Source organism: Arvicola amphibius, chromosome 12 (assembly GCF_903992535.2).
Source record: "Arvicola amphibius chromosome 12, mArvAmp1.2, whole genome shotgun sequence".
Lineage (NCBI taxonomy): Eukaryota > Metazoa > Chordata > Mammalia > Rodentia > Cricetidae > Arvicola > Arvicola amphibius.
In genome coordinates, this window is record NC_052058.2 from 3322316 (window position 1) to 3332951 (window position 10636).

Sequence of the window (10636 nt, forward strand, 5' to 3'; positions counted from 1 at the left end):
CATTGACTGCTGATAGGGTATAGATTCAAGATTAATAAGTATTGTCTCATCACATCACCCAGAGAAACCTAAAGCCCAACACAAGAGCCCAGAACAGGTATCTCCAAGTTGCCCTTGTTCTACGCTATGAAAAATTCTAGTATATTTAGCCTAATATTGTCCTTGGCATTTCTGCCATTAGAAAAGAAATTTTGGTCAGTTGGCCAGTCATATGTTTTAAGACTATTCAATTCTGTATCTTAAAAGATGCTGAGGTTTTTAACTCCTTTTACATTGCTGGAACCCCACTTTTACTCTCTACTTGAGAGGAGCTAGGCAGGGTCTCCACAACGCAGACGGCCACACCTACTTTCTCTCTCAGATCCTTTTTTTTTTTTTTTGAACAGCGTTTGGCTACATGAACCTGTGATGACCCTTTATCAGGACTATAAACCCAGAAATCCAGTTGAGACCTTCAGTTTGACTCTCCAGATATGTGAGCACTGTTTCTTGGTGAAATTGAAGTTTGTGCAAGGAGAGATCAGAAGAGATACGGTGGGCCAGACCTCTGTGTCTTCCCAAGTACAATGTCACCTCCTTAGGGGATGTCACAGCAGAAAAGGTGTCCTGTCAGTGAGCAGAAGGAGGGAGGGAACCCCAGAAGTTTAGACTACTAACTCAACACCCAGGATGGATCACGGGAGCACAGACGATCTGCTTACTCGTTTGTCAAAAGGTGTTCTGTGTCTCGTCTGCATGTGCCCGCTACCTCTGCTCCTCACCCAAGCACCCTGGGTTCAACATCACCCCCAGGCTACATAAGCCACAGTGTCCCTCGTTCCAGCTGAAGCACCATGTGAAACAGTATGGGCCACTCGTTGAGTGAAAACACTGCCAGTTTTAATCCACGAGGCTGGATTAAAACCAAGATTCTTAATCCAAAAAAACAAAACAAAAAACATGTTATGCCTTTCTTCCACATAAATCAAAATAAAAAAAAACTGACACTAAGCCACAACTTGATAAAGTATAATTCAGAGCAGAAGGTGCTGGTTTAAATCCAGTGATTACTTGGACTTTTAAAATAAATATCAAGTGAAATGCTTTCCCCCGTGTTTTTTTTTTTTTTTTTTTTTTTTTTTTTTTTTTTTTTTTTTTTTTTTTTTTTTTTTGGTGGCCGTGCTTTCTTGGTGTGACTCAATCGACTTTGCTGTCAACCTCGTTGGACCGAACCACATTTTGAACTTTTAGGTTGGGAATAGGAAGAAAGCTGCTTCCTGTCCAGCCTCTGCCTAGGTCTGACTCCATCAGTGGGTGGGGGTTTTTGTTTTGTTTTTTAACGTTTTCAGAGACGCACAAAGAGTGGAATATGGCCACTCTGCAAGAACTGGAATATACTTGACAAGTACCAAGTGCTCAGCGCATCTATTAACTATTAAAGAATCTTTCCTAGCCTGCCCGCCATCCTGAAAGCCTCATTCAAACACCTGTCAATTCCTACAGCGGTCCCAGTCCTTGGAAATATCCCAAGGAAATAAAGACAGGATAAACAACCTGACCTCAGCTTGCAGTCTAGAAACAGTTCTTAAGCAAATGCCCGAGTCATAAACGATGGACTGAAGGCAGATATGATGGTAGCAGAAATGAGTACTGATCCTGGAGGTACAGAAACACCTGTTGTTAAAATTGCTTTCTTTCACGTGCTCACCTATTTCAAAAATGACACTCTTGTTCAGCTGTGTGTCGCATGCCCGCAGGCTGGGGGATGGTGGGAGCTTTGAGAATATCCCGGCTGCCTCAGACGGCAATTTCTCCCTAACAGGACTAGATGGGAAGTTGGCCAGCAGCAATTCTAAGACGGCATCGACTGAGCTATACATTCTGAGGTCAGCCGGGTGTTAGTGTGAGCGCGGAGTGGAGCGACCGGAGGCATACATTCTGAGGTCAGCCGGGTGTTAGTGTGAGCGCGGAGTGGAGCGACCGGAGTCACAGGTGGGTGTGGGCGTTGGTGAAGCTGGCTTCGCCCGTCTTCCTTTCCGCATCAGGCACAGGACTTTATCCATTCAAAAACTAGGTTTGGGAGGCTGAAAGCATTCCCCACATATTTGAACCACCTGAGTTTGGCTCCTAGTCCTCACGTCGCCAGGCAGTACACAATCCCCTGGGACTCCAGCTTTATGAGCTTTGACCCCCTTCTGGCCTCCACAGGCCACGTGTGGCATATACTCACATAGACATACATGCAATTTTTTTAAATTAAAAATAGGGGGTCTTAAGAGATGGCTCAGCAGTTAAGCACACTTGCTACTCTTTTTGAGGGCCCAGGTTCAAATCCCAGAACCCACACATCTGACCACCTGTAATCCCAGTTCCAGAGGATCCAATGACCTTTTGACCCAAGGGCACCAGGCACACATGGTACACAAACATGCAAAATAACTTAACACACATAAAAAACTAATCTTAAGAACAAACTCTCTGGTATGACATCACCCGTCACCATCTCTCAACTCCGCTCTGTATCCTAATCTGTAGTCAAGAGGCGGCAGTCCCGGTTTTCGTCCTCCTCCCCCCCCCACCCCCCACCCCTCCGCACGGCTAGCTTTACACCCTAAATAACAACACACAAATTGTATTCATTTAAATACTGCCTGGCCCATTCGTTCCAGCCTCTTATTGGCTCTCACATCTTGATAACCCATTTCTATTAATGTGTGTAGCACCACGAGGTGGTGTCTTACTGGAAAAGATTCAGCATGTCTGACCTGGTGGCTGGCTTCATGGCGACTGCCTGACTCTGCTTTCTTTCCCCCACAATTCTGTTCTGTCTACTCCGCCTAATTTTCTGTCCTATGAAAGGGCCAAGGCAGTTTCTCTATTAACCAATGAAATTAACACAAAACAGAAGACCCTCCCACGTCACTAATCTGTCATCTTTTGCCTTCAATCTTGTCCACCTTAAACCATCTTCTCTGGTCATATCCACCTTTTTTGGAATGCCTTCTGTACTTATCCGTTCCCTCGTGCATTTATTGTCCATCGACTTGTAAACCGTTGTCTCCCAGACGCAAGTTCTTGAAGCTTTCCCTCCAATTATCTGTACTGCCCTGAAGTGAACTGAGGAGCCTTTTGCACGAGTTTTAGGTGTCGTATAAGCATAAAGTATTCTCATTTGTAACTTTAAAACTAAAGACTGTAAACTACCCAGAGCAGCAGGCTAACTGTGAAGTGATATCCTACAAGCTTGTGCTTAAAGCCATTTCCACCGCCTTACATCCCAGCATTGAGTAATGAACCCTTTCTGTTCCTATGACAAGCTTTGATCACTTGTGGTCCACACGACTGCCCCAACTATGTGCTGGTGAAATCTGTGCTATAGCCCATTTCTCCTTTACCCACCACAGCATAAAACAAAGTAGATTATTAAAATTAGTTTATTTTCTACTTAACTTTTAATAAATGAGAAGAAACACAGTAGTCTTGTCTCATATAGAACATTTATAATACATAACAATCCATAAAGCCTCATGGTGAGGTAGGAACAGCTTTGGAAATAACACACAGAAATTAGGGAAAATGTCCTGCACTTGTTCTGTCTGTACTGGCACTCAACAAGCTGAGAGCCACATCAGCCACACTGTTGGCCCAGAGGACAGGTGGCAGCAGACACACCCAACACGAGAACACCAAAGAATCAGACACTGACGCTCCATTGTGCTGTTTCAAGGCAGACCCCTATCACGGCGATCTGTGTCTTTTTATATAACCACATATTAATTCTATGTTACATTCGCCTCAGCATCTTTTTGCCAGACACTGAGCCTTAATATTTTTGGTTTAAAAGTTTAAACTGATTAATATACAAAAGGCTCTTGTGCCAGTGAAAATGACTGCTAAATATTCCAGAGCTTGTTAGTAAGACAATAGCATGACCATATATATACACACACACATGTATATATACAGTGCTGTATCCAAAAAGTGAGATTACAGTCACATTTCCCAGTCCGCGAAGCACAGTTCCGATCACAGAGACAACAAAAGCCTTCCACCTCCCCAAGACCTCTGAACACTGTTTATTACTTAACTGAAACGTAGTATTAAAATATTTTCTATTGTAGAATCACACTCCATATCTGTGTATGACTACCTTAAGACAGCAGGTTAATGACATTTATTGTTCAAATGGTATCTGCTTGTAAAACAGTAAAAACATTCAAAACCAGTTTGCATACCAAATACTTCACATTAGGTTTCGTCCTTTCCCTCAGAACTTTCCGAAACTCAAAACAGAATGCTGACAACACACACACACACACAAACAGACAGACACACACACACACACACACATACACACAGACACACACACAGCTTCCTGTGACTTTCCAAACCCTTCCTGTTCAAATTACACATCTTAGGTTAAAGCCATTCGGCATCTTGCTTCTCTTTTGAATGTAAAAATACAGTAAAATGTTTGAGGACTGTTTTTCATGTTCTAGCATGTACTTCTACAATGTAGATACCATCCAGAAAAGAATTACTCCTACAAGTTAAAAGCTGACCGTGGAAAATGAAATCCGTTCTTCCAAGGCTCACGAGGCTTGGAAGGATCCTTGGGGAGCACGCAGCACCTTCCCACTCAGCTCCAGATGACAGACAGGTCCACCCTGGCCTGGCTCAGACACAGGACCAGGAGAGCAGCGAAAGGAAGCCATTTTGGAAAAGACACTCAAGTCCCATAACACTTAAATATAAAAACATGTCTTTTTCTTAAAGATAATGCTAATATAGCTAAAAATGGCTTAGAAAGTGCACTGTAAAGAAATAAATAATTCTCTAAACTCCAAGGTGAGTGGGTGCCCATGGTTTGCTGTGAAAAACACTTCTAAAGGAAAAAAAAAAAACCCTGTGGTACTTTTTACACAGAAGCCACTTAACCTAAACGCACTTCTGAAAAACAGATCAGCATAGCTCTTGTTCCAACTCCTGGGGCACCTTCAACACGAACCCACCCAGAGTGTTTCTGAAGGACACTGGCTGAATGTCACCCACTTTCACCAGTTCCCTTGGTGGTCACGGCGGACACCGCTCACACCTATGTGGTGCCAGTTGGGAGTGTGCTCCAGACAACTACCTCCAGTTCTCTCTCGTCCTCACCCACAGATCTCTCCAGTTCATGTTTAAAAGAAAAGAGAAAAAAAAGCAAATTTTTGCAAAATTCAAAGTAACCACCTGTCAAGGGGTTGGGTCACATATTAATGAAGCATTATGCAGGCTGACGATTGGCCCAGAGTAGTAAATGTGAACTTACAAACTACGTTCCTAAAATGAAATTTCTCAGCAGAAAAAGCAGCTGCTATAAGTAGGCCCATTGCCAGCAACAGGCTCTTTACACTCAGGGAAAGACCATCCCTTCAAAAGTAACTGTCATATGCTAACACTTCCATTTTCAGATTATTAAACAATGAATTAATTCATATTTCAAATTCCAAAAGTTTAACTTTCCCAAAAGTAGTCAGCTATAAAAGTTATTGAAGTAGTCAGAGTACTCTGTCCCTAGAAAAATAGAGCTATCACAACTAATGTTAATAGTCACTCTCGAAGACAAAAAAAATCTACATTCTCTTCACAAAGCATTAACCTTTCTCTATCAAGGAAAATAGAACTTAAGTATCTTCAGATGTGTGCGTGGATCTGAAATCACTTCCCGGTGAAGAGGCAGCGCCGGTGGAAAACCGAGCGTGTCAAGACAGGTGACTCAGAGACCCGAGGCTTTCTCAGTGACCTGCTTTCCACAATGTCCAAACTGCAGCAACCATCCGATTTCTTCCTCTCAAGTCCCTGGCTCTTGGCAGAAGCAGACTGTGCTTGCTGGGCCTAAAAGAGGCCAAATGCGTCTGACCAGTCACTAGGAAAGGCTTTTAAGACACAATTTGAGATTAATAGCTGCAGTTGACAAAGACCAAGTCTTCAATCTCAAAATATTCATGCATTTTGAAACTTTTAGGCTAACACTGCTAATACCAGTTGGTCTCTGAAAGAAAGCCACGCTGGCACACACGTGTGGAGCGGCTTTGGTAAGACTAAAAAAAAAACCACTTGAGGTTTTCAAGATAGCTGAGATATGTAATCTCAATACTAACATACAATAGTCTACCTGGTTTTCTTCCTCCCCTGCACGCTCACTCTACTACATGTAAACTCTAATTCATTTTGTGAATTATCTTTTTACTAGATTATCACTCAGCAGTAGAGAATACAAAATAGTAACTACTCTTACTTCCTGCTAATAATCATGAGTCACTCAGAAAACACGCTGCCATTATGCTATGTTTATGATCTCAAAGGGCAAGTAGCTACCCCTCAGCATCAGCGGAGACAAACTGGATGGTCTGAAAGGTCTCGCAATCACAATCCTAACAATGGGGGAAAGAAAAGCAGAGAAATTCCAGTAACAATTTTATTTATCCCCCTAATTCTTACCATGGGAAATTCGGGAATCAAATGTCATTATGTCATATAAGGTTTATACTTACTTTAAACAACAATGTAACATAGTGTTAAACTGGCTTTCAAAAGTGCTACAGCATCGCTGCACTGTGCACTAGGAATCGCTAGGCTGTAATGGAGAACATTCTACTATGCAGTTCCCTTATGTTCTTACAAAAATAGAATTAAACTCTGCGACCAGACAAGGACTTCAATTACACTACTTGGCAAACTTAGTATTTCAATGGAGTCTATTTTCTCTTGCAGTTTAAAAGCAAAGTCAAATATCACATCCTTTTCAAGACTCACAAAGATGATTCGGGCTGCTTTTTTGGCACGTTTTTAATCTCTATCACCACAGCAGGAAGGCTGCCTTCAGCTTTAGTCCTCCTGGGCTTCTTCTCTAGATTTTCACTGAGTTCTAAACAGGAAATGCTAACTGTTGGGGCCTTTTCTGCATCCTTTACAGACTGGGTTTGTGGCCGTGTCCCACAGCATTGCTTCAGAGCGCACTGAGTTCTGCAGGCAAGTTCACACGGGACTACTTTCGACCCTACGCTAGCAAACTCAGGCTGGATGGTAGTAGCATGGATTCCGTGGTTGTGAAAAACGTCTTTAATGGTCTTGGCCACCTGCATGTACGAAGCTGGGTCCTCACATTTTATGTGAGCGGTGGCGATGATCCTGCTCCCGGCCAGCTGCCAGACGTGTAACTCATGGACTTCCTCCACGCCTTCCACGGCTCGCAGCTCCTTCACCAGATGCCGGATATCAATTTGCTTGGGAACAGTTTGTAGAAGGATGAGAGCAGATTCCTTGAGCAGCGGGTAAGTTGTGTAAAGAAGTATACAAACCATGATAACGCACAGAGTTGGGTCTAAGTAGAGCACCCAGCATGGGCCAGCTTCTAGGATGGGGGCCTGCGTGCCATTGATCATCTCCATGGATGACTTGCAGGGGTCACGGAAGCATGGGTTTATACAGAAGCTGTTTTCGGAACAACCCTTCCACAGAAAGTAAAAGAGCAAGGCGTTCACGACGACGATCACGGAGCCCAAGGCGTCACCGAGGACGTGCAGAAACACCCCTCGCATGTTCAGCTGCGCGGCTTTGTTGTCTTCCGACTCCAGAGCGTCTTCAGGCTCCGGGATAAGGTTCCCATTTACTTGTACGTCCACCGGATCCTCACTTCTGGGTTTTTCTGGCTCTACAACAAACAATACACTTTTAATTAAACACATTAAAACTCTTCAGATAAACATCTTGCCTAGGGGTGAAGAAGTTGAAACTTTTTTTCAAAAAGCACAATAAAAGTATGCTGGGAACAATGCATAATGAAGGGACCTCTGGGTACTGCCAGGCCACAACCATAGGGGAGGACCAGACTGTGTCATTAGGGTATTGTTTCTTCATTTCCTTCCCACCCTCGCCCCTGCCCCTGACTACTGGTTGGTGTCCTGGAGACACTTTCTGTCACATACAAAAGAGAAACAAAATTTTAAACAAAATTTGGGGCTTTCAGTTCAGCACCGCTGAGGATAAGTCCTCTAACACAGTCGATCTGATGGGGACCTCTCGGCAGTCAGCGGCACTAGGCAGACTGCTTAATAAAGGTGGCTTTAGTCTTTAGCGTTTATCATATATGTTATATATAGTGTCTTGGTAGACAGAGTTTACAAACTGACAAATCAACAACCTGGGGATACTGCCAGGCAGAGGCGGCTCACAGGTTAATCCCAACACTTGGGAGGCAGAGGCAGGAGGATCTCCCTGAGTTCGAGGTCAGCCTGGTCTACAAAGGGAGTTCCAGGACAGCCAGAGCTGTTACAAAGAGAAATCCTGTCTCAGAAAAAAAAAAACTCCAAGCAAACAAAAAACACAACCTGTAGCTACCAATGAGGCTGGAACTCAATAATCACTAAATTACCTAAAAGAATGACTCAGGGCTAGGTGGTGGCTCACAGTTTTAATCCCAACACTCGGGAGGCAGAGGCAGGAGGATCTCTCTGGTGAGCCCGTTACACAGAGAAACCCTAACTCGAAAAACAAAAAACAGCCGGGCGGTGGTGGCGCACGCCTTTAATCTCAGTACTCGGGAGGCAGAGGCAGGCGGATATCTGAGTTCGAGGCCAGCCTGGTCTACAAGAGCTAGCTCCAGGACAGGCTCTAGAAACTATAGGGAAACCCTGTCTCGAAAAACTAAAAAACAAAACAGAAGTTCAAGTCCAACAGCACACCTGAGCAGTTTCACTTTGTTTGGAAGGAGAGAAAACCTTTCCCATGCACCACCCGGACTCCACCGTGCACTGGAGAAGTTGCCCTGCCTCTCAGTGCGTTTGAAACCGCATGAGAAGCTGCAACAAACATGTTACCATCCAGGTTGGGGCGATGCTGGCTTGGTTCTTTCTCGTTTCTTTCCAACACCCTCACCTTCCAAATTTCCACCAGCAGCACATGGGCTCAAGATGAATAACATTCATCAAAACCACGAGGGAACTACATCCCCGTCAGGTCTAGCACCATTCCGCCAAACCCTAAGCGCCGAACGTGCAACGTGCCCTGGCAGGTCGCTAACCTGTGATTTTCCCGGATTAGGTGGTCAGTTTGGGAAAACACCCGCCGCGGCTCACAAAGGCCGCCTTTTACCAGGGCCCACACACCCTCCACCCATCATTATCAAACTTGTTCAGTGGGCACGGAACCACCGCCGCGCACCCGGGCGCGGGGCGTGGCACCCAGCTCGGGCGCCAGGGGGCGCCCGTCCCCGACCCCGGCGGCGCTCGCTCACCTGCCGGGTCCGCCTTGAGCCCGTTGGAATTGCTGGTGTTGGCCACCAGCGTGTTGGTCTCCTCCTGATCCGGCGCCCGTCCCGGCGGCGCGCTCGCCTCGCCCCCTGCGCGGCCCGCCTTGCGCGCGCCCTTGGCGAGGTGGCCGTGGCCGTGGCCGTGCGAGTGGCCGTGGCCCGCGCCCTGGCCCTCGCCGCTGTGGTGGTGGAACAGGCAGAGCCCCAGCACGTTGACCAGCAGCCCCGCCACGCCGACGCCCAGCACCACGAGCGGCTGCTGCATCTCGTGCGGCTCGATGAAGCGCTCGACGGCCTCCAGCAGGATGGCGAAGCACAGTCCCGTCAGGAAGATGGCGTTCACCAGCGCGCCCATCACCTCGGCGCGGATCCAGCCGAACGTGTTCTTCTGCGTGGCGTGGGTCCTGCGGGCGAAGCGCTCGGCCACCAGCGCCACCACGAGCGCCAGCACGTCCGACAGCATGTGGAAGGAGTCGGACAGCATGGCGAGCGACGCGGTCACCCGGCTCACCACCACCTCCAGCACCATGAACATGAAGGTCAGCAGCAGCATGCACAGCAGCCGGCCGCGGTTGCGGCCCCAGCAGCCCATGGCGGCGGCGGTGGCGGCCTGAGGCGCGGCGCTGAAGCGGGCGGGAGCGGCGCTGTGGGGAAACCGCCGGCCGCGCAGCGACTCAAGCGCCGGCGCTCGGCGGGACGGGGACCGGCGAGGCGGAGGGCGCGGGCGCGGGAGGGCGACTGCGTGCCGAGGGGCGCCTGAGCATCGGACCGAGGCGCTCGGGAGACGGTGTCCGCCGCGAATGCGCTCGACCCGGCGGCAGCCGCCGTCTTAACCCCCCCGCCTTTGCAGACGGTTTACAAAAAAACTTTGCTTTGCACTCGGAACCCCCGTTTTCACACGGACCCGAGCGTGACAAGGCCCCGGTGCCCCGCCCCTAGGCCCGGCTCGCTCCCTCATTGGCCGGGGCGGCCTCACGACAGCCGCGCCGTCCCGCCCCTCCGCGGCCTCTATTGGCTGGCGCGGCGGAGAGGAGGGAGGGGGCGGGGCGAGGCCGCGGGAGCGGCGGGCGGGGCTTGTGCACTGGGGAGCCGGGCGTGGGCCGGGGGGCCGCGGCCGGGTGCAGCGGCGGGCGGTGCGGGGGAGGGTGGGCGCGGGCCGCGTGCAGCGGAGGGCAGGCGGCAGGGCGGTGGCGCCGAGCCCTGGGGCGCAGCGAGCGGTTCCCGCTTCCCGCGCTGCGGATTCCGGGCTGCGGTTCTGCGGCGCCGGCCCGGCCTCCCTAGACTTTGATCTTGCCATCCCGGTGCACGTGGGGGCGGCTGGGTGACAGGTCGGCGCCCGGGAGGGGCGGGGAGTGCGGGCTGTGC

General features: G+C 48.5%; 1 protein-coding gene across 1 annotated transcript; it reads right to left on the reverse strand.

The window, feature by feature from the left end:
- Positions 1–3395: 3395 nt before the first annotated feature.
- Positions 3396–10121, reverse strand: Slc30a1 (solute carrier family 30 member 1). The gene is made up of 2 exons (XM_038350094.1): positions 9257–10121; positions 3396–7675 (listed from the first exon to the last, which is right to left on the reverse strand). The coding sequence occupies exons 1-2, from the start codon at positions 9861–9863 to the stop codon at positions 6774–6776; spliced, it is 1509 nt and encodes a 502-aa protein (XP_038206022.1). The 5' UTR covers positions 9864–10121; the 3' UTR covers positions 3396–6773.
- Positions 10122–10636: the final 515 nt, after the last annotated feature.